General features: G+C 34.5%; 2 protein-coding genes across 3 annotated transcripts in view; one reads left to right on the top strand and one right to left on the bottom strand.

Moving 5' to 3' along the window:
* LOC138314732 (zinc finger MYND domain-containing protein 11-like) overlaps nt 1–6,798 on the bottom strand; it is a 28,044-nt gene extending 21,246 nt beyond the window's left edge. Inside the window, exons 1-3 of one of the 2 annotated variants that reach the window (XM_069255220.1) lie at nt 6,683–6,798; nt 971–1,279; nt 158–298 (exon numbers count right to left, since the gene is read on the bottom strand). In XM_069255220.1, coding sequence (XP_069111321.1) covers nt 158–298; nt 971–1,258 — 429 coding nt within the window. In that variant the 5' untranslated portion in view covers nt 1,259–1,279; nt 6,683–6,798. Of the gene's footprint in view, nt 1–157; nt 302–970; nt 1,280–6,682 lie in introns of both variants that reach the window. The other variant, XM_069255219.1, reaches the window with a different exon arrangement.
* Nucleotides 6,799–6,859: 61 nt separating this feature from the next.
* On the top strand, nt 6,860–23,738 carry LOC138316489 (formimidoyltransferase-cyclodeaminase-like). The gene is made up of 13 exons (XM_069258182.1): nt 6,860–7,042; nt 12,862–13,045; nt 13,458–13,586; nt 13,768–13,856; nt 14,035–14,214; nt 14,713–14,742; nt 20,029–20,166; nt 20,450–20,643; nt 20,968–21,094; nt 21,829–21,990; nt 22,237–22,280; nt 22,842–22,980; nt 23,691–23,738. The coding sequence occupies exons 1-13, from the start codon at nt 6,989–6,991 to the stop codon at nt 23,736–23,738; spliced, it is 1,518 nt and encodes a 505-aa protein (XP_069114283.1). The 5' UTR covers nt 6,860–6,988.
* The last annotated feature ends 1,333 nt before the right edge of the window (nt 23,739–25,071 follow it).

The raw sequence follows: 25,071 nt of genomic DNA on the forward strand, positions 1-25,071 counted from the left end.
TTTTACATACAGCATGTAAAAAACCTGTTCAATGGAACTCAAATATGTTCAATAGAAATCAAATATGTTTAATAGAACTTTAATAAGATAGTTGTTAGAGGGAAAACAAAGATTCACAAATGTATCGTAAAATAGAGTGTCTGGATTGTGTACGTACTTTACAAATAGAGCAGGTAAACTTTGGTCCTGTCCACTCCTCCTCCGTACAGCTGGGATGGAATACTCGCCAACAGTCTGAGCATGGTAACACATCTCCAACAGTATGACATTCAAAACAGTACCAGTCATGCTCATCAGCCTGCTGAAGTGGGTTGAAAATAATACATGTGTTACTACAAATGTCACTGTCTAGCTTTTTAAACCAAGAGAAAGGTGAGACACAGTAACATTATTAATTTTTTCTTGGTATCACATTTTATGTCCTAATTTAAACAACAATTTTTGCCCATCAAATTCACTAAGACTACTAGTTAGTACCAGTATTTATCCTTAACATTAACATGTATTTGTATACAGTGAGTTGGCCTTTCCCAGACCAGCTGTGTTGTTTTAGTTGTACTCCATATCCGTTTTTCCTCCTTAGACCACCTATAGTTATAAATTATGAACTTTTGTTGTAAAGTCAATATCACTTAGGTAGAAGTAAATAATGACTGAGGGTAATATTTTTCTGTATTATCATATTGTACATCACATTGATCGAATCAAAGGTCTTTAATTTTCATATTAGGTACAAAGTTTGTTTGAAAAATATTTAGAGCATTAATGGGCGATGCTAGTTCACAAGGACACAATGATTGCTGGTATTGGTCATGTTGCCAAATCACAATGGTATTTACTTGTACAATGTAATCAACTAAAGTGTTTCTACAAATGAAAACATTGAATTGATTTATCTTATAAACACTATATCCAGTCAGGCTATAACTGATATCCTGTTCAATCATTAATATCTATGCAATGATTTTACCTGTTCTGCGAGGTCTTCTTCCTCAGGAATTCTGAATCCCTCCTGTTCCACTCCTGTCATATTTCCCTTTTTTCCAACGGTCTGATATGACAAAATCAGGTTGTCTTTCACTGCATATTGCATTTGCTTTTCTGTTTCATACTGTGTGTGGTTGTGGATTCGCTTCATGTAGCGTGCCACTCGTTCAATGTTTGGAATTTGCTTCTGTTGTCGAACAAAGTTGACAGCGTCCAGTAGATGTTTGGCATGAAGCACATTGGTATACCTTCTCTTCGTAGGCCGCACCATGGTAAAATATATGGTATATACCTACAAAAATCAACAGGACTTAATGTTGAATATAACAGGTTCCTAAAATACAAAATAAAGATGTATAATAATATAATAATTTAATATTTACTGAAGTTGCCCTCAATAGAAAATAGACCATCCCACACTATACATGTATATAGAATTTAGTCAAAGCACGGAAAGCACATTGAATGATATGAAATTTAACAAATTTTTAACAAATCAAAATAACAGAAAAAAGATGTGATATGTATTTTCATGTTGTAAAATAAAAGGAATTAGCGGATCATACTGCTGTTTATTAGGTAAATGGGTGAGAGGTTGACTCTTTTTTGGATTAGAAACAATAACAACCCCACCAAGTCTCAAGAACTTCAAGCAGACATAGACAGTGTAGTCATTTGGATAGAGACTGGAAATGGCCTTGAACACTAAAAAATGCAAACACCTCAATATAGGCAATCTAGACAAGACACGCATTATTCCTTCCCACAAGTGAACAAATAGAGAAGGTTGGAGAAAGATTTGTGCTTCTGTTGTCGAACAAAGTTGACAGCGTCCAGTAGATGTTTGGCATGAAGCACATTGGTATACCTTCTCTTCGTAGGCCGCACCATGGTAAAATATATGGTATACCTACAAAAATCAACAGGACTTAATGTTGAATATAACAGGTTCCTAAAATACAAAATAAAGATGTATAATAATATAATAATTTAATATTTACTGAAGTTGCCCTCAATAGAAAATAGACCATCCCACACTATACATGTATATAGAATTTAGTCAAAGCACGGAAAGCACATTGAATGATATGAAATTTAACAAATTTTTAACAAATCAAAATAACAGAAAAAAGATGTGATATGTATTTTCATGTTGTAAAATAAAAGGAATTAGCGGATCATACTGCTGTTTTATTAGGTAAATGGGTGAGAGGTTGACTCTTTTTTTAGGATTGCATGTTTTAGTACAGGGACATCAAGCAGAAGAATTTATTACTTGTACTTCTAATTTTATTTTATCAAGTGATTGAACAAAAGCTCTACAATAGAAATAATAAGGCTTTCATTAAAATCTTGTTGTGTATTTAATACTATTTATGGATAGGTTTTAACTATAATCATTTTAGACATTTCACACATAACTCACATGGGACAGAAACACTTCAAGAGACACTTTGGAATGCTATCAAATCTTCATTTCCATACCATGTTGTTACATTGTTTCCATACCATGTTATTATATTATAAGTACTGCATATATTAAAGATACAAGTATTTAATTTTAATATAGAAATGTCTTCTGTGGAAAAGCAACAGCTTTTCCCACACACCAGCCTATCTGCCATTTTGGTAACTTGGTCAAGTACATTGCTAAATCTTACCAGTCCTATATATGACTAAATAATCTTACACTGGAGTTGACAAATTAAAAGGAACAATGATGTCGAAAAGACAGTAATGAATATCAATCTTCTACCATCAATCATTTTCTTTTGTATTCACAAAAATGAGAAATGAGTAGGGCTGGGTATTGGAAGGTCTAAAACGATACGATACATATTGACAATACACTGAAACAATACACGATACGTATTGACGATACAGTGGACCTCTTTTTCAAATTCAGTTGACCAATGTGTTTTGAATATTGTGACAATAAAAGATAATTTTGATAAAACATTTTATAACCAGGAAAAAATCTACCAAACATTTGATTCTGTTTATCATCTGTGTTAATTAATTTATGTCAATTTGTATTCTTAGTTATGAAAAGGCATTTCTAATCCATCTAGGTGACACAGATGCCTTAAACACTTCCAATTGATTGAAATGCTCTTAAAATACTCTTGAATGATGTTTTAGAATAAATTTTGTTTGGAATTTCCTATTTCTATAACAAAAACAGTAGGGTGAGATGTAAAACGATACAGCGATATACAACATGTTTGCGTATCTATATTCGATACACTGGTGAAAACCAATACATATCAGTATATCGATATATTGATCCAGCCCTGGAAATGAGAAAAAAAGAAAACCAATAATCCTCTCAAACTGAAAAGGGCCCAGTTTCATGAACATTCCTTAACTTTAAGGAATTCCTTAACTTAAAATTCACCTTAAGAAAGTATCACGGAAGTTAAGGAAAAATCTTACAGTAAGTTAATTATATATAAGGAGCCTTCCTTAAAATCTGTAATGCTTTCCTATGGAGAATTTAAGGTGAAGGAATTTCCTAAAATTTGAGGACAGGATATAATATGTTGTGTAAGGTACTGTAGAGTAAGGGAGATAACCTGTAACGGCTTATACTGATTTGTAAGCAAATTGTTTTATTAAAGATTTAGATTTTACCAGTAAGCAGAAATTAGTGAATTGACAGCATTGTTGGTTTTCCTAGAAGCAGGCCATGCTATATCCGGTCTTTCTTACATTTCACAATAAGTGCATGTTATTATTTATGTGTATTTTGTTTGGCTTATTTCATTAAGTCAATTTGCTACATATGCTTGATTTGTGTGGGTTTTCCCTTATGGGATTAATTCAAGTACCATGTGATACCCAATCAAATTTGTGTGGAACTAAGTATCTCCAGTGGTGATGGAACATTATTCTTTATAATCTTCCCGCTAAAATGGCATTAGCGCCAGATATCATCTTTTGACGTCATTCCATCACCAAGAAACAATAGTCCTGCACAAACGTTATCGGGTATCACGTGGTACGTGAATGAGTCCCATGATCCCATCAGAGACTTTTTCTAATAAAATGGGGTCCCTCGACCCCCTAAAATTTGAATTGACTTGCAGCGAAAAAGTGGAGTTCTTTTCATTTTCTATACATGCTTAAAAATGATATGGAGACAGAGTAAGCGGAAAAAATGATATATATATATCTATTGGTAAGATATTATAACTGTCTACAACATCAAAGTGCCAAGGCCACTCATACATGCTGTGAATGAAGGACTCAAACAAAGGAATAAAATAATTGGTTTATCATTTATATTAAATTTGGTTAACATGTTGTAGAACATTGTATTTATTTAATTATAATTAAAGTTGATTCAATCACCATAAGTTAAATAGCTTCTTTGAAATGACTGAAATTTATTTTATATATTAAAATTTCTTATTTCTGAAATAAGTAGATTTATTAAACCAATGAATCTGGTAAAAATCTGAGTGCTATTTTCGTTTAATGCATGTAAGTAATCTATGTACACATATTGATTACTGAAATTATCAATTTCATCAATGTCTCTAAAAGAAAAGAAAATAAGCTAATTAATATCCATTAATAACAACCAAAATATTGCGATTTCTGGATTATGTAGTGATTTCCTTGTTAGAAAGACTAACATGACTGCTTACATGTGTATCACTTTGTTTTGCCGACTTTTGACTTATAAATCATGGCCAGATACTTTTGTCAAATAAAAAGGTCATAATTTGGTTACCTATTACAACAATCCTTTGATGTTATGAAACATTATTGAAAATATGTTTGTTTAAACACAGCTTGAACAAGTCGAACAGCAAATGCTTTGCAGTGCACTTTAACTAAAATAATATAGTAATGAGGTTTAAAGGGAGGCAACTCGAGCTTTCACATCTCTATAGATGGAAGAGAGCATAGCAATTTCATCAGATATAGTTTGGTTTACTACGGTAATTGTTGTCAGAAAAAAGAAAGATGGAATTAAAGTTGACTAAAGATTGACACCTCATGTATCATTTCCATATGGATTTGTTTGATTTGATCTTAGTTAAATAATTAAAAGGTAGCTATAAATATTTAATAAATTCCTGCAATGAAAGGCCTAATAGCAATGACGTTTAAAAGCAGGCAACTCGAGATTTAACATCTCTAGATGGAAGAGAGCGTAGTAATTTCAACACAAGACACAAGACCTGAATACACAAGATCTGAACCAAGATCAAAACGAAATAATTCCAAGAAAACATCGGAAAACATCACTGATTGCGTAATTGTATCAGAAACATATATACATAGAGATTGGAAACTCCTTCTTTGTCTTTGTTGACAGGCAGCGGGACCTCCGGTTTATAGGCATTTTCCCTTGGCTAACTACTTTCAAGCGTATTCTTTTAAACATGATATTTTTGCATCAATACAAAGTTTAAACATTTTATCATGGTTTGATGTGACCAGTTTTTCCAATTGATGTTATTTAATATGTGTTTTGAAAGCATGAAAATCTGCATTTTTATCTGGTTTTTCGAAAATCAGACATTCAAAACCGGAAGTTATATATATAAGTTAAAATATTATATTTTTTTTCCAAAATCGTCCTCAAACCATCTGAAAATTACTTAAATTTATAACATTTCAAAGTTATTCTGCTGTATTTAACTATTTAAAAGAGGTACATCTGCCGATGGCAAAAATGGCGGAGTTGCCAATCTCTATGTATATATGATTCTGATTGTATACATCGATCATCGTTGTGACAGTTATTGTTCATGTGTGTTTTATTATTTTATACCTTGAATAAGGGTGTGAAAGTAACAAAACAGCATTTAATTTTCATTGCAGATTCTTATTATTGTTTTGATGTGCTCAGGCTTGCTAAGCGTACCTATGATTGCTGTTTCACGGCATCAATAAAAATGCATTTATACACTTTTGCTGAATCCATATGAATCACAATTACAAAACCTTTTATGATAATAAAAGATTTAATAGCGTATTTTGCAATTTTGTAAATTTTTTGACAATAATTATTTTTGAATACAATTTGGAATCAATTCCCATAAATTTGAGTGGATTTGGATATATTTCAGCCGAAATGGTCTTTTCTAGAGTTTTTGTGCTGACTGATTTGGTGGTTTTACCGCTCAATATTTAGACATTCACCATCTAAAAACATTATTGTGAATTTAAGCTGTCAACTCAACACACACTAATTGTAGTATGTACTTTTCTATTTTGTTATCAATATAACAGCTAGCATACAGAATAGAAATATATTGACTAACTTCACAAAGAAAGCTGGGCTTTAACCATTGATACAATTAAAATGTTTTTTTCAACACATGTCCTTGCTATTTATAGAGTGAACTGCATGTAAACAATCTTAATGACGCTACCACGATAAATGGGTCAATAAAATATCACTTTCCACGTATGTGACATGTGAATACAATGGTGTTACCAGTAACACAGCTATGTGTCGTATATGACAACAATCAATACTGATATCTAATGGAAAGTTTTAACGCGCAATCTGTTTCACTGGCGCGTGTAAAATGCATTTTTATCGCACGACAGTACAACTCGATATGGGACCTTGCAAAATCTGGGCCAACCGGTAACTGATACATTTAACCTAAAATTCATCATTCAGGCACCGCCTATGTATTTATATGTATTCGCTTATAGTTTAACTTACCCAAAATTTTCTTACTTAGGTGATCAAACGGCTGAATGATCTACAGTTTATCAAATATTGATATATTTCTACAGATCCACTGCCATCGAAGATGGTACCCTGTGCAAAACGTTGCAACAAAATCTGATACGTCATCAGAATTGCCTTGGAAGAGGCTCAAAGCATGGTGACGTAGAACGCAACAATATAGCAGAGCTGCTTTTACCTGACAGGTAGTTTTCGGGACTCGGCCAGTGTAAAGACACAGGGCATGAAACGTTACAACACGATTTCAAACAGGAGATAGCTTATTAATACAAAATAATCATGCCAAGAGTCATCGAATGCGTCCCAAACTTCTCTGAAGGGAGAAACAAAGAGGTAAGTAAGACCACCAATGACTGACTTGTTACCATGAAAACTGTACTGTGAAGTTTACAGACGATTTTTTTCCCAACATCAAAAACCGCAATCTTTTAGTTATCGGTATGTACATGTTTTGCTCAGACAATATATCTAACTCAATTTATTCTAAATAGCGGATTGTGTTAACAGTACACGCTTGTCGATCTGAACGTCTTGCAAGATAGGCCTAAGCTCTTTTCACGTTGGTCAGGTTTATAAACCTGTCTATAGTGACCCCTTGTTATATGGACAAAAATGAGGAGCTCCTGTAAGGAGCATAGAATTAAACGCAAAATATTTGTTTACTAATCGTCGCAATACTATTGTAAATATTTTACAATACAGATTATTATTTAGGAAAATGATAAATGTTTAGCAGACATCGCAAAAGTTGGAAAAAAAAGGCCGGACATTTAGATCGGCATGGACTGTGAGTAAGCCGGATCGAACAAGATTTTGCCGGAACGAACATTAATGTGAAATTTTGAAGTAAACATAACTTTCTGCTATAAGTATCCAGGCAGCTGTTTTCACGATTATCTAATTTATCTTATGCAGTTTAATATTTGCCAGGTTCAGCACCTGCGTCAAAGACACCATTTCTACTGACTTCCAGTACACAATAATTGCCGGACGGTCGGTCCTGACCAGATTTTAAAATAGGCGGTCCGAGTCAAATTTTGCCGGACATGTCCGTCGGACCAGCAAATTTCGCGATGTCTGGTTTAGGTTAAATAAGTTCATGGTGTAGTTTGTTAAATTCTTAATCTCAACAGAATGACATAGAAATCTGTAAAATGAACAAAACTTGGTATAATTAATTTATTCCTTTTCATATATGTTATTTGCTCTTGAATCTTTTAGTTTTGCATGCATGCATTGATAATATACAGCAATTAAACAATTCTAAAAAAGTAGAAAATGGAAGAAATTTCAAGAAAATACTGTTTATGTAAAAGCATTGTTAAAAAGTATTGTTAAGATGTAAACAAAATCTTAGAGATGAATTTTAATTCCATGTCAGTAATGAATTTTCTTAATGATCATGAAAATTAGTTGACAAATAAAAATTATTTTCAATTTGTAAATGGTAAAATAAATGTTTTTGATATAGACAATTACTTGATAATAATTCAAAAAATAAAATATCATTTTTTATAATATTATGTTGTCTACTGAAGTACCGAAGGATGAGTCACTTCCAAGTCTTGACTTGCTGTTAAACTGTGCAAATATTTAATTGTAAACATGCCAGTCTGTTCTAAGTTTATATGAAAAAGCTTTTACCTGAAAGCTTATATATGCACCTTCTCTGACTGCATGGTCTACTTTATCATTCATTGAATTGTTATCAAACAGAATGTATTGCACTCTAGCTAGCCCTGGAGATATGAGCATTGAAATGAAGGATCATTAATTTATACCTGTACAGTCTGTAACTCTGTATGAAATTAGAAAAAAAACCATATTTCTTTGAAAGACATCTAAATAAAATTATGAATATGCATGATCTTTATTCAAATGTAAATTTTTTAGATCATTTAGTTTTAATAAATTAGTAAATCATGTCAGTAATACTGTTTAATATACCGGTAAATCAAATATGCATTAGAGATGAATTCTTTACTCTGATATAGTAAATGTTGGTAGAGATGAGATATTTCTTTCAGTTTTGTTATGTGTTGGCTATGGACATGTATACCTGCATGGTTATATTGATTTATTTATATAATGGGATAATCAATGTCTAGTCAAAGGAATGGTTTGAAACCTAGCGACTGAATCATGTGAAGTGTGAAGTAAATATGCTCCACACAGTTTGTGGGAAAATTGATCTTAAATATTGGGGTTTGGTTTGAATCTATTAAGTTCTTCTACATTGGGTTTAGTTGTCTTGTACAACGTTTCCTGTGATGTATGTAACATCAGAAGGCTTACTGTATCGATTAACAACTTTAGACCATATATCAGATCCTGCAATGTCAGATCCTGTAGATTTTTTTTCTGTCATGAGTTAATTTTCTGCCTTTGATTGACCGACATGATAAATGCATGCACATCTATCTAAATGTGTGCTTTAAATAACACTCAGGAAGCAACTTAGCCATCTTAATATTAGGTATTAAATATTATGATACCACTGTCCTTGGTCATGTAAGGTGATATGGAGTTATGCAGTATTGTAGATTTCCAATAGGATTATACATCAGTTGCGATACCAAAATAATGCGGATGAAGTATGATAGAAAATCATGTCAAACCAAAAGTTACTATACACTCTACCGTAAATTGTACTTTTAGCTACGTCAAAACTGACATATTGATGGACATTCTGTAATTGATTGGATAAATGATCTCCTGTGCAATGCATTTGTTGGTGAGCAGAGTATGTATCAATCTTAAGTAATTTCATTTCAAAAGTATTTAAATGATGGCACACTTGAGGCCAAAGTTCCTTAATAACCAGTCCACCATTATGTGTTATAATTAAGCCACCTATTTATAATGTGTGTATACACTTGAGCTGTGACACAGTAAGAGGATAGGTGGTAAAATTACTATTGATAAAGGTGTTGTTTACTATCAGTACACTGTAATAGACAGATAAGAATGTAATTTAACCTTGATCCAAGACCAGCATTGAGATAAATCGGTCAGTGCCTGAACAGTTCAAGACCTGATACTAGCTGTTAGAAGCCCAAGAGTTAAATATCATGATATTTTTTTTCCCAATTAGAACAAATTTTAGATGATTGGGTGATGAATTTAGCTAATAAAATTGCACAAGACTATACAGGGCAATATTATCAATGTTCATTGTACTATACCATCAATCAAGATATGTGAGTTGATAAATTAATCTTATTTTACTATAAAGGTAAAACAATCAGTGTATCAGCTTTTGGCAAGTGCTTTTATTTGCACCGATTGTAGTTTGATGTAAAAATATAGTCATATAGATATAAATTAGTGTTTTAACTAGATATTTATTTTGCTTGTATCCAAGTATGCAGTATTGGTGTTGAGTGAGAATAGATGGAGGGAATCAATGTAAATCAGACATTGCCTAAACATTTACCTTGTAACATTACATGTGTATGACTTAGGTTTCCGTAAATCAACAACAGTTACAAGGAATGTCACGGTATGTCTGTAACACAGTAGTGGATAATATAACATTTAACTTCAGGGTTCAAATTGTCCTTTGTGCTGGTAGACTATTGTTGTTAGGTATTGTTTAAATGCAGGTCAAAACTGTGTATAGTACATTTGAACATGTGTGTGTATAATTTCTGCTTGTCTGGCAGAAATTAGTAGACTCATGTTACCTGGAACAAGGCCAAGTAGGAGAAATGTTTTGTTACTGATCCTTATTAAGATCAACTGTCAAGGTGCTTGATTAAATTAGAAAAGTCGTGCTTCACTTTCAGCAAAAGACAGAAAAGAAGATTTCTGTCGGGAAAATACAGGTACTGGGGTCACATACTAGTTTTAGAAGAATGTGTGTCTCATGCTGACAGACAAATAGTTGATTTGTTTAACATCCTTCCAACAGCCAAGATCATTTATGGATATGCCAGATTTAGGAGGTGGAGGAAAGCTGGAGTACCTGGAGTAAAACCACTGACCTATGGCCAGTATCTGGCACTTGCCCCACATGGGATTTGAAATCATGGCCATGGCGTGTGGTAACTATGGCAAGAATCTTAACCGCTCAGCGATTGTGACCCCTTCATGATAATGGTCTATAGCTATATGGTTCTGCTCTGGTCCAATTTGCAGTGCATTGTATTTCTTTTCTTATACATTTAGCACTTGATGAAATACCCACAGAAGGTCATGTTTCTTAATGTTGGGGAGTTGCATGATCCTCATAGATATTTGTAGAACTTTATTGATTTAATGCTTGTGCAGTAACCTGTTTGAACTTCGGGAGTTCTACTGTTTGATGCCTCATCCGCCATGACGGCATTTTCTTGTCCTATGGAAGGATAAGCATAGCTTAATATAATGACCCAAAGCTTAGTTTTAATATACAACATCTGCTAGTATTGTCTCATTTATGATTATTTGATAATGATTAAACTCCAAAGAAAAGAATATTTATGAAGTTCAGTAAGTATAGGACATCCTGATGCCATTGACCAAGATTAAAGACCAGCCATTTCAGCCATCGGTATGATTGCTACATTCCTTTAATTTCTATTACATACCTAATATAAATATTCTACATGCTATCTTATAGTCATCTCCACCAAGAAAAAATGAATTCCTAAAGGCGTAAACAAAATATATCATTCCATTAGAATGAATTACACAGGTGAAGGAATGAAATTGATCCTGTACCATTAGGATATATATTCTATTGTTATACAGCTGACTGTTTGTGTGACAAGTTTTACCTGTATACATACCTGTAAAATAGTACGTATGCCTGACTGGTCTAATGACTTGATTACACATAGACTTTATAGCCAGGGTTTATAGACTGGAGAGAAAGACACACAGGAATCCTCAAGTTTTAAAGATTAACCCCATTCTCTATCTCCATTATTAATACATTGACCTTGTGACTATACCATGATACTGTTTGAGATGGGTTTTTTTATTCTATCTGTCTTTACATTCAGTTTAGTATCTAAGTTTGGATGATGGTAACTTAATTAACATCCAGATCTATTAGACCTGTTCAATGTAAGCAATACCTTGTGCATTGCATCTTTTCTTGAAAAATGTAAATACCTAGTATGTAATACATTGTATGGTATATTCCTATATAAGTAAAGATGGTATATTCCTATATAAGTAAAGGCCTTTACGGTACTTTATTTCATGCCTGTATTTCATTGATCTATATATGTACATCCAATTACCTTCATTCTGTCAAATCATAATTAGTAATTAGTTTACTCCACAGACCATAGCTGATAATTCCATATTTGATCAGATATATTTAACTCACCTGGTTCAAAGAACCAGTCACGGGTTTGTGGCGTCTGTCTGTCAGTAATTGACTTCCTGGAATTGAAATAAATCATTCAGGAAGCAGTCGTGCCAAATACACCGAGATTAAAATACACATCCAAACATAGGGCCTAATAGATGAAATAGGTCTAAAGGGAACTTTGGTCACTTTTTATACGATTAATTTTCCTCTCTTTAAGAGTTTCTTGTCTGGCCATGGGGTAGCACTCATATTTCAGTGGTAAACTAGCATATCGATAGATCAAGCAAATGTTAAGCAATTTGGTTATGAACTGCTAGACTGAACTATGTGATCTCAGTGAAAATTTGTCTGAATAAGATACTTTTGATTTAAAGCACATAAAATTGTCACTGAAATAATAAAGTGAAATAAAATACAGGATCTTTGGACTTGCTGTCAAACCTTCAGCAGTTGATATTATAATGTGAAGTTAACGGGACAATTTAAGTTAACGGGACAATTTAAGTTATCTGAGTATATGAGATGTTCAACTATCAGACTTATAACAATGAAAAGTTTAGTTGAGATCAGCAAAATACATAGAATAATACAAGGTCTTTGTATTATATGGGTTTGAGTAAACTTAATTCATCTGTATTGCTATACTGGTCATATCATAATCTGCTAAACCCCTGGTTCAAGTGGTTGATAGCTAGCTAACTGGATCATTAATTTGAGTAGGTAGATTTCCTATTTGAGTCAGGTAGATATTTTTCCTAAAACCCTGAAAGCTATATCATTATGTAATACACCAATACAGTTATGCCAGCATTGTAAATTTGTACATCTAACTGATAATCATTGACAGGTGATTGAGGCTATAGCTAGTGGTATAGCAGGAACAGATGGCTGTACTTTACTGGATGTTGATCCTGGAGCGTCCACCAATCGGACGGTATATACGTTTGTTGGGTCCCCAGAAGCTGTAGTTGAGGGGGCCTTGAATGCTGCTCGTGTTGCCTTCCACGCTATAGACATGAGAAAGCATACAGGTACAATATCTTAGTACTAGGATACCCTGCTTAAGTTTCAGTACAAACATATTTACTGGTTTCAGTTAACATACAGAGTTCCAAAATTTGGTAAAAACTTTCAATGGATTAATGTTGGACTGTATTTCACAGTTTTCCAACACACTGTGGTACTGTGTTATTGCAAAAGAATAGTTGTGTCTAATTCTAACTATGAGATAATAGTCAATTTTCCGCAATGTTTGTGACAATAAAATCTTGTAATATATATCAAACATCTTAATTTGCCTCAAGAAAAAAATCCTTCAACTAACGAAAGATTTCTATCTTGATATACATGCCATATTTTCTGTGTGTAATAAAAGTACCCAAGTTGAGAAATTCATATTTGATTCATACCGTTAGTTTGGAAATGATCTGCCTTTATTTGTAGGTGAACACCCCCGAATGGGAGCGCTGGATGTCTGTCCTTTTATCCCTGTACAGAATGTTACTATGGAGGATTGTGTAGAATGTGCAAAGGAATTCGCAGAGAAGCTGTCAATAGAATTAGGAGTACCAGGTAAGCTTGGAACGTATCCTCATCAAAATATTTCTTTAACTTGAAAGCACTTTCACAAAGGAAGAGGAAAGGAAAAGATTTGCTCCTTTACTCTCTTTTAGGTGAAATTTCAATATAGTCAATTTTCTGCTTTTGAACACAGTAGTATGTACATGTTAATGAATTCATTAATGTATTTCAGTTTATCTGTATGGTGAGGCCTCAGATAAGGAAGACCGCAAACAGCTTCCACAGATTCGGGCTGGCGAGTTTGAAAGTCTCCCTGAAAAGGTAATGCCAAAAATTTCAAATGATGTCATTGTTTATATATTTGGAAATTGTTATTTTTGTGGTAGATAGTGTGAGATAAGATTACATGGAGAGAGTGATTAATGTAAGATGATGCATTTTAACATGTAATTGTTGTAAATCAGACTTATATAGGGTATATATTTTCTATTTATTGTAGCTTTCAAGTCCTAAATGGAAGCCAGACTATGGCCTGCCAGAATTTGTACCAACTTGGGGAGCGACAGCTGTGGGAGCCAGAACCTTCCTCATCGCCTACAATATCAATCTGTTGGCCACCAAGGAGCAGGCTCATCGCATCGCTCTCAACATCAGGGAGCAGGGGCGAGGCAAAGATCAGGTAGGTTGTGGAAGAATGGTTGTCTTCAATCTTTGTATGCTATTGTTTTTTTTTTTTTTTTTTTTTTTTTTTTTTTTTAAATAAATTTGTAGAATAAAAATAATTGATTCATTGATCATGTAGATTCAGATGATTTGAAATATTATAGGCTACATACATACAACAAGGAGCTTAGAAACAAAACAAAAAAACAACAAACAAAAACAGAAAAAGTGGATAACATAAAATTTATGTATACATTCTTTCATAAGACTAGTTTACAGGTAAAAGGTTTGATTTATAAAAAAACATTCAATAACAGTGCATACATAGTACATATATGTATAGTTATTGTTATAGCAAAATAAAATACTTTCTGATATAAATCATCATTACCAGTATTCTTTGTACATTTGATCATTTTTTGAGAAATCAGGATCATCTGTACAACTGTAATTTGACTTTCTATGAAATAAGTATGAATACAATTTTGGTTGTTTCTGACCTTTGACCTTTTAGCACCATATGCATCGTCGCATGAGACTGCGGGTAGGTTTTCTGACCACCCTATCCCTGGCCCCATTATACCTTTAACATCCCTTGATTGTCCTAAGTCTGCTGACATGTAGCTAACATTGACACAGGGTTTGTTGAGTTCCACATTCATTCTAATATTTCTGACAGTGTGATCAAACTATTGTTTTTCAAAATTTGGTTGCAGAATTGTTGTGAAAACTATGTACCCTGTATAAAATTTCTCATTTTTTGCTCCGTCGTCGGCGCCGTCGTCCTCCGTCGCAACATTTCCTTTAAATCGCTACGTTTCGTAGAGTATGTACATCCTTGGGGGGAAGGGAACAGACTTGTATAATGGCCCCCCCCCCTCTGACCCCCCATCAGGGGCGGGGCCCAATAGGGGAAATAGAGGTAAATCATTATCCCTAGAGTTTGGTTGGATTGTAACCAAAAACATCACAAAACAACAACCTTATGATCTTTTTTAGAACCAAAATCATGCCACAAACATCCTTTGGGGGAAAGGGGACAGTACTTGTATAAATTTTGGCTCTGACCCCCAATGTCAGGAGGGGCGGGGCCCAATAGGTGAATAAGTAAAATCCTTTAAATCGCTTTTATTCAAGTCATAGAGTATTGTGAAAGGAATGTACCCAAATTTTGGCCACAAACATCTTGGGGGAAGGGGAACAGAACTTGTATAAAACATTTTGCTACTGCAAACCCCCCGGGGTCAGGAGGGGGGGCGGTGCCCAAGTAGGGGAAATAGAGGTAAAATCCTTTAAATCGCTACTTAGATACGTAGAGAGTTCTGAATGAAATTTAACCAGAATTTTGGCAACAAACATCCTTGGGGAAGGGAACAGAACTTTTATAAATTTTTGGCTCTGATCCACCGGGGGCAGAGGGCGGGGCCCAATAGAGGGGCAATAGAGGTAAATCCTTTAAATCGCTTCTTTTCCTAGATTTGTTCATGGAATGTAACCAAAATCAGCTCAAACATCCTTGGGGGAAGGGGAACATTACTTGGAATAAATTTTTGGCTCAGATCCCCCATGGCAGGAGGGGCGGGGGCCAATAGGGGAAATAGAGTTAAATCCTTAAATCGCTACTAGTCATGAGAGTAGTGAATGGAATGTCCCCAAATTTGGCCACAAAACATCCTTTGGGAAGGGAACAGAACTTGTAATAAATTTTGTCTGGCCCCCGGGCGCAGGAGGCGGGGGCCCAATAGGGGAAATAAGTAAATCTTTAAAATCGCTACTTGTGCGTAGAGTTCTTCTGATGAAATGAACCCAAATTTTTGGTTCCATCAAACATCCTTTGTGGAAGGGAACAGAACTTGTATAAATTTATTGCTCTGATCCCCCATGGCAGGTATGGGCGGGTCCCAATAGAGGAAATAGAGGGTAAATCTTAAATCGCTACATTGTTCCAAGAGTTTTTGGCATGGAATGTAACCCAAAATCAGCCACAAACAAGTCCTTGGAAGGGGAACTACTTGTATAAAATTTTTGGCTCTGACCCCCCATGGCAGGAGGGGCGGGGCCCAATAGGGGAAATAGAAGGTAAATCCTTTTAAATCGCTACTAGTCATAGAGTTGTTGAATGGAATGTAAACCAAATGTTGGCCACAAAAAACATCCGTTGGGGGAATGGTGAACAGAACTTGTGTATAATAACTTTTGGCACATGCCCCCCGGTTGTGCATGAGGGGCCGGAGGCCAATAGGGGAAATAAGTAAATCCTTTAAATCGCTACTTGTCCTAAGAGTTTAGGCATGGAATGTTAACCAAAATCCAAGCCACAAACAATGCTTGGGGTAAGGGAACAGTACTTGTATACCTTTTGGCTCTGATCCCCCAGGCCCAGTAGGGGCTCGCTCAATAGGGTAAATATAGGTAATATCCTCTTTAAAACGCTGACTAGTCCATAGAGTTGTGAATGGCATGTACCCAAATATGGCCACAAACACCAACATCCTCTAGATCCTTTGGTGTTGAGGGGTGGGGGGCGGGAAAATGATGGATGTAAGTGAACAGAAGCTAGTATAAATTTGGGCACTGACCCCACGGTGGTCAGGAGGGGCGGGGCCCAATAGGGGGAAATAGAGGTAAATCCTTTAAATCGCTACTATACATAGAGTTCATGCAAGGGATTGGAAACAAATTTGCCCACAAATAACCCATGGGGGAAGGGGAACAGAACTTGTTTAATTATGGCATCTGGCCCCCGGTGACTGGTGGCTCGGAGCCTAATCAGGTACACAGCGTAAATGCCATTAAATCCGCTACCTGACACAGATGTTCCGTATTGAATGTCACCAAATTTGGCCAGAGATATCCTTGGGAACGATAAGAATGTGAGTATGTATACATTTTGGCACTGTCCCGGGGGCAGGATGGCGGTGGCCAATAGGGAAATAGATGTAAATACTTTAAAATCGCCACTTGTCATTGAGTCATGTATGGATATGTAACAATGCCACAACACAATCCTTACGGAGAAGGGAGACAGAACTTGTATATAGTTTTTTGCTCTGGCCCCTCCCAGGGCAAGGAACGTGGGGTGGGCCCAATAGGGGAAATAGAGGTAAATCCCATAAATTGCTACCTTGTCCTAGAGTTTTGCTTGGATTTGACCAAATTTAGGCCACAAACAGAAATAACTTGTAGAAATTTATTGAACCCCTGGGGGCAGGAGGGTTGGGGCCTTATGGTATTTAAGAGGATTAATATGTAAAATCCTTCAGAAAAGAAACAATGAACCTGTATACATAGATTACTTGCGATTACAAACCAGGTGTAGCGATACAGTCCCTCTGGGCCTCTTGATTAATGTTCAACGTAAATACATGTCTGTAATCTAGATTTTTAATAAGATATTAGTCTTAAAATTAAAGATTTTTAAATTGTTCAAGTGAAACATCAGAAAGAAAAGTAATTGCTTTGTACAAAATCTGTTGTGTGTTTGGTTTTGCTTTTCAATATATCTTTTTTTGCACATCTTATAACTAGCATTGGTTTGATGCCTTAACATTGTGAAATGTACCTGTATGTTTTGTTTTATTTAACAAAGACACCCAGCAGTATATATTTTATGGGTAGATTTCGGCAGCAGCCAGCTGATATGTTCTGACATTTGTCCTGTTCTGTCAGGGTACAACTTTTTGGTTATCTTTTTCTGTGCCAGCTGAGGAAACTGTCAGTAGAACAACCCACTAGTTTGCTTCTTTAGCTTCAACTGAGGTCAGTGATAAGTAAAACCTGGTTGCCTAAATATTCCGCCACAAAAGTGGTCAGTCGGTGATGTAATTGTCGGCATCTCTCCTTTTAGTCCCAGCTAAGGTCAGTCAGTTTCTGGTGTTGACCATATGACCATGTGATTTTATGTCAGATAAATGTACAAAATTCAAGAGTTATTGTCAATTTACCTGTCAAATAAATTTCAATACATACATGCCATATCTCCCGGTATGAGACAAAATCTCCCTTATTTTAAAGCCTTTTATTGTCTACCAGGAGGAGAGTAAGTTCCTGTATTTCATAAATCCATCCAGTTTGTTTTTCTCTACCATGTTTATGTACAAGTTTAGCACGAGAGTTCGCGAGATTTGCCTAAATTAAGCAACCATGTGACTAATCTGTCAAAATGGTGGTTGTCAACAACTCCCTTGAAGCGATGGCATAGTTTACGTTGTCACATCATGTAATTACTAACCCCCCGAAAAACATGGGATATATGTCATTATCGTTTTAAAGATTAAAACCTCTTAGTTAAACTTTAAATGTGTGATGAAAAAATAGATTCAAGTCTTTAAGTAAAAGTAACAGATGATTTAAATATATCACCTGTGTTAAATGTCTCCGTAATCAGAAAAAATTATAATTTACTTAGCACACGCACATGTAGATATTAAATTAGAAATATGTTTGTGTTTGGTTTGGTTTGATTGGTATAATGTCCAATTAATGTGTCAATCGCAGCAAGTTCCTTGATAAAAATGCCTTGCATTCTAAACTACTAGACTTTCATCGCTGAGTCACAAGTGCACGCTTACATTGAATTAGCTTAAATCAGTTGTAGGATCTCGAGCTAAAATAGATTAAAGCTTCCATCTGAGGCCAAAATACATAATACAATATTGGTAGCACCATTACCAGGGTGATGATGTACAACCTGATTCAGCAAATCAAAATTTAGGTGTTCACAAAATGCCATAAAGACCAGTTACAGTACGTCAGGTCTGTTTTAGTACATTTTCTCTACCTATATAGTATGTTAAATCATCTGGAACAACATTTCTCTCCTACCATACAAATACATGCATGTAGCTATCTTGTGCTATTTGGGAGAAATGACTTCACACAGGGAAATTATTCTTACAGCTCTTATTTACTATTTCATCTTCGTCAAGAAATTTGGAAGTAGTAATTTAATTGGTCAATTTGAAATGTTATCACAACATGACTTCATATGAGATGTTGTTGTCAGATGTAGAGTGAGAATAAGGATGCAGATTTTAATCAGATTGTTTTTTAATTCTACACTTATTGTCCCCTTGATTTTGAATGTATAACTGGCTGGTAGTCATTTAATTCAAAAATGCATTAAGCAAATATATGATTTCCTTCTATTTTGTCTATTTTAAGTCATGTTTGGATATGTTGCTAGATATATTGGAGTGTACAAAGCCTTATATACAGTTCATCCTAGCTTATTAGATACACATTTTATAGTTTTAGTAAAACATCCTAGAGGCTGGTTTGTATAGATCAGCATCTCTCGCTGGCAACCATAGTAACATCATAAAATTGTGACATCTGCTAATGGCAAAGATGCAGACAAATCAAAAGTATTGATTTACCTTTTTTAAACTTGAAGTTTATTGTTTTCATGAATAAATAATTAAAACTAGATATTTCTATCTCTTTATAAATTCTGTAAAAATTTACACTTTCACTGCTGTGGCTTGGAACATAAATATTTAATGAGACCTTTAATGTTAAGGAACTTCTTTCAGGCCATGCTGTAATATCAATGAATTGTAATATAAAAGAACACAGCAGGGAGACCTATAAATGTGCTTCATTTACGTATTTTACAAAACCCTATCTGTTTGTAAACTGTTTATATGTATTCATTATGATCATAAAATGATAATCACAAAAAGTGTATTATTTCACATTTCCATATTTTTAGAGAAGATAACTGCTTCTATGGCACTTCAAACAGTTAATTGCCTATATCCAAACAGCTCTCTTTCTAATAGAATTAAACCATTTAAAACCTTGACAAACTTTTCTGTCTCTACCACAGCCTGGAAGACTGAAGAATGTACAAGCTATTGGATGGTATTTAGATGAGGCCAACTTAGCTCAGGTGTCCGTCAACATTACCGACTTTAAGGCAACACCTATACACATGGTTTATGAGGAAATCCTCAAAGACGCACAGGTACAGATATGCCTTTACTTTTATATACTATGATATATATTAGATGATCTTCATTTGGACAAATGCAAAAAACAAATCTGTTCAAGCAAGCTTTTTCACTGGGGTTAATATGATCTGAAAACCCATGGAGGTGTATGTCATAGTTTATATACATGTAGTTTAATAAGATTAAATTATGACATAAAATATCACACCTGTGTGTTCCTCAATCATCAGATTGTAAACTCAGAAGGAGATAAATATGAGAACACTGAATATGTATTTATATAATTGTTTGATTAAGGAGCTGAATCTGGCTGTGGTTGGATCCCAGATTGTGGGACTGGTGCCCCTGGAGGCCATCTTAGAGGTAGCTAACTACTACATGGAAAAGGATAACCTGTTTATCCTAGAGGAGGACCAGAAATTACGCCTCGTTATCAACAGGCTCGGACTTAACTCCCTTGGTCCATTCAGTCCCAAGGAGAGAATCATTGAGTAAGTAAAACTGATTGTTGTGTTTTGTGGTAATTGTTTTGATTATTCTTATTCTTAGTACTCTAGCTAATGTAGAATTTAAATATGAATTTATAAAAGGTTACAGTATTAAAGTGAACTATTGAATACATGTTGTTTGGAATATCCCCATCAACTCTATAATAATTACTACTCATCAGAACTTTAATTCCCTTACTGAAAAATTGATATTATTTATTTTGTATAAACGAAAATTGATCCTCGTCATAACAAGTTTGTTTATAATCCTGATTTTCAAATTGATTTCTATTATGCACTTTAGGTAGTCTATTATTTACATTCCAGGTACATGATTAATGAAGATAAGGATGGACCACTGATCAGTATGGATATGCGGGATTTTATCCTTACTGTAGGGTCAAGGTCACCGACTCCAGGAGGAGGCTCTGTGGCCGCATTGTCAGCTGCCTTGGTAAGTATTCTTATCTACAAGTAATATATATCAAAGCTGTGTATGTCAGATCAGTTCAGCAAGTTTATATGGACATTCAACTGTTATCATTGTCTCTAGAACATGTCTTTTATCAATAGATGGTTATGAAGTTATATTGTGCATGGATCTATAATTACTGTAAATTTGCATCCTATACCAATGAGCAAGACATTTAAATTTCGCTACACATTTGACGTCATACGTGGCACATTTTCCAGTCTTCGTTCATATTTTAACGATCTACCGAACAGCATGGCTACATTTTGCTAGATCGGCTCGGCTGCTACTCACTGAAGGGTAAATTGTGCTCCATTGTGCTGTTAAGTTAAATATTTGTCTACTTTCTTTGTCCCGCATTACTGTTCGTATTATATTTAATATGTTATCGTGTTTGTTTTGTGTGTCTTGATTAAGGGGCAGATCGCCTTGAAAATTAGACATATTTTTTTGTCCACACTGTTGGAATTACTTCCTTGTCCTATATAATTACTGTACATATACTTAAAATTGCTGAAATTCATTCACACATATTTCCAGCAAACAAATAATATGAATATAAGTTCTGAACATGACAAACATGCCATACTTACCCACAAGGGTAGATAACTCTGTAATATATAATACCCATTGTGATCATTATGTCCCTTTTAATTGCTCTCTTTACCAGACCATATGGTTTATAGATTGATGCAGTTTGATTGTGACTATTACAGGGAGCTGCCCTTGGTGCCATGGCAGGATTCTTGAGCTATGGAAACAAGAAGTTCTATGAATTAGATGCTAAGATGAGGAAATTACTACCACCTCTGTACAAAACTATGAAGGACTTGATGGCTTTTGTGGATGCAGATGCAGCGGCCTTCAGTGAATATATGGTAATAACAGATTCCAATGGGACGTATTGCAATTAAAACCTATGTAATATGAACTGGAATGAATAGAAGCAACCCCTTTATTCAATACAGTAATTATATAGTATGTACTCTTTAATTTGTAAGTTACACTTGTAATCTTTGTTATACTAAGTGAATATTTCTTTATTAATACCTGTATAAGCAAATAAAACTTGGGGTTTGAATGAAGAACAGAATGTAGTTTTAACACTTTTTATGTATTAACAGCTGGCCAGTAAACTACCACAAGATACAGAAGAGGATAAGGCACTGTAAGTAATACTGATCATCAATTGACCTTACATATTTCCTAAAAATTTCACTGCATTGGGAATTACGTTTATTTAATGAGTAAAATCTTTGTAATTTTCTATCAACAGACAAGATTATTTGAGAGTGGCTTGTCATTATTACATGATTTGTATCATGTTCTAGGTAATTGTTGTGATGATATGCTTTGTCTCCTTGTGATAGAGAAATTCTTGCTCAATTTATATCTACTGAAGGACACTGTAGTCAAAGATACAGAGCAGCACACCATACCCAGTCACATTATAGTCAATTGATAAACCAGTCATCTCATAAGTAAATCGCATCATGTTTCTGGTTCCAACCCTGAATTAGAACGCACCTCGCACAACAAAAACACACAAGCACTGCATGAATGGGAGGATGCCGTCCATTACATGACCATAGCTGTTAATATCATGTTTCTGGTTCCAACCCTGAATTAGATAGTAATTCTACTTTTGACTTTGCACAAATTAATGATAGATGCACATTTCTTTACCTGTTTACAGTTATAGTGGAATGATTAAATTTTTACTTTGAAGGAGAGAGGAGGCAATGCAGGATGGTCTAATGACAGCTGTACAGGTACCTCTGACTGTGTCCAGGATTACTAACTCCATGTGGCCCACTCTGAAGGAACTAGCAGCAGTGGCCAACATCAGCTGTAAATCAGACCTACAGGTAAATAAATTTCATTACAGTTTGAAGTCTGGTGGTAGATCATGATTCTATTCCTTATCTTATTTAAACATGTTGATACAAAACACTAATTATAAACCAGATAAATACAGTTACATCTCCACATGTGTTCATTATTATATAGAAAACATGATTAACATTTACACATACAATAATATTAACATGTTCATGTATTCTTCATCTCCTTATGACTAATTTAAAACTTCAAGAAAATATCCTAAACTGTCTGTCTTATTTTGTCGATGCATAATTTCATAGAGGCAACAGCATTTAACCCTTCAAGTTTTAAATGCTACCATATTTGTATCTGCATACAAATAAAGTGCTGTTCATTGTACCATTGTACCAGTACCAAGTTCAAGTTTCTTTATTACTTTGAGCTTATTAGCTCATCAGTTAAATGGATATTAGTTTTTTAATAACAAACATGATTTATCAGACCATATTCGACCCAATAAGCGCCTAGGGCATTTAAAAAATTGAAAAAATGAAAAGGTGCTTAATAAGACGAAATTATTGTAGACTTGTACAGTGTTGATAGTTTTGGTCTTATGCCCAGGCAATAGAAATGAGACCTCAAAAAGGGGAGGGGTACTTATTGGGTTGAATATGGTATAATTGTGTATCACTTATCATCCTGGCAGTCTTTTCCCTGTTGTTGTACGTGATTGATACATGTTGTTGAATTACAGGTAGGAGTGAGGACACTGGAAACTGCTGTGATGGGGAACGGTTTCTAACAACGTAATGGAACGTTCTCAAAAAACAACAAGTTATAATGACAGTGTGGTATCTAAGGAAAGTGGTAATGGGACCAATCTCAAAGACCTGCCAATAATTTCATTGAAGTAATAGAATGAATGTTGTTGTCAGCTACTATCCCAATGTCCAATACGAACTAATAAAACACTTCAATATACACAGTTTTACAGATGTCCTTGTTAGTTGTCGCTCGTTCGGGTCAGGTACGTAGTCACGTGGTATAGTTGATGGGGTACGATGACATACGTGGAGATATGTGGACGGGATTATTTTGGATTTCTATTCACTTGCGTTGAATTTTTATTTTGAGAAACATCTAAATGACAACTTAGAGGAGTTGACATGTTAATTGCTAAAAAAAGGTCCCATATAGTTTTACAGGTGAGGGTTTTGTTTACCTATTTGTAGGTTGATACATACTGTGGAATGCTAGGTGTATAGGTACATGAATGAGCGCACGTGTGTTGATTCACGCGCTTTATAAAGGGGTCGGCGAGTCGTCGGAATGTAAAACAAAAATGGCTGTCCTCAACCGGGGAATGTCTCATAAACGATTCTTGAACAACGAGTATACTTATTAAAAAAAAATCATTTTAATAATTTTAACTTGCATTGTCAGCTTTAAGGGGTGCTTCAATCTTACAAAAAATGTATCCGTTTCCATCTATATTTCCACTGAAAATTTGGCTTATATGTATTTATTGAATTTTAATGTTTAGATTTCATGTCATTTTCCAGGTGAAAGAAGAAATAGATGCTGCTGTTCACTTAGCTCAAGTCAACTGTAAAGAAATCTTGTCAATTTTGGATGAAAGAAAAGAATGAATGCTTTTCATCGCATTATATTCTGCTTTTAGATAGCATGTTATTCTACATTGTGTGCTTGTGTGCATGGATACAGGACAAAGTGAAAGGCTGTTTAAGATTTCAAGATTGTTCGGATTATGAAAATGGTGTATTAAAACATGGACTTAAGAATTTTGCATGCAAAAGATTATTTAGATTACAAGAAAGTTTAATAGACAATTGAGGAAACTTGATGATCTGGACTTACATATACAGTGTACATATATGTATGGAGGAAAAATCTAAGAAATATCTAAATATTTTGTAAATTTCTGTAATTTATATATATTTTTGTCTGAAAAAAAAATGTGGCTTTTTGGTGGAAAATGTTGAGAGTAGTAATAAGATTGTTAAACACTTATAATCAATATCAACGGTTTTTTACAAGAAAACTGTTCATCACAACTTGCTTATAATCCATGCTGCGCATGCCTTTGAATTGAATGGAATTATCTCCCCTTTTCA

The sequence above is a fragment of the Argopecten irradians genome, chromosome 2 (genome assembly GCF_041381155.1).
Source record: "Argopecten irradians isolate NY chromosome 2, Ai_NY, whole genome shotgun sequence".
In the NCBI taxonomy this organism is placed as follows: domain Eukaryota; kingdom Metazoa; phylum Mollusca; class Bivalvia; order Pectinida; family Pectinidae; genus Argopecten; species Argopecten irradians.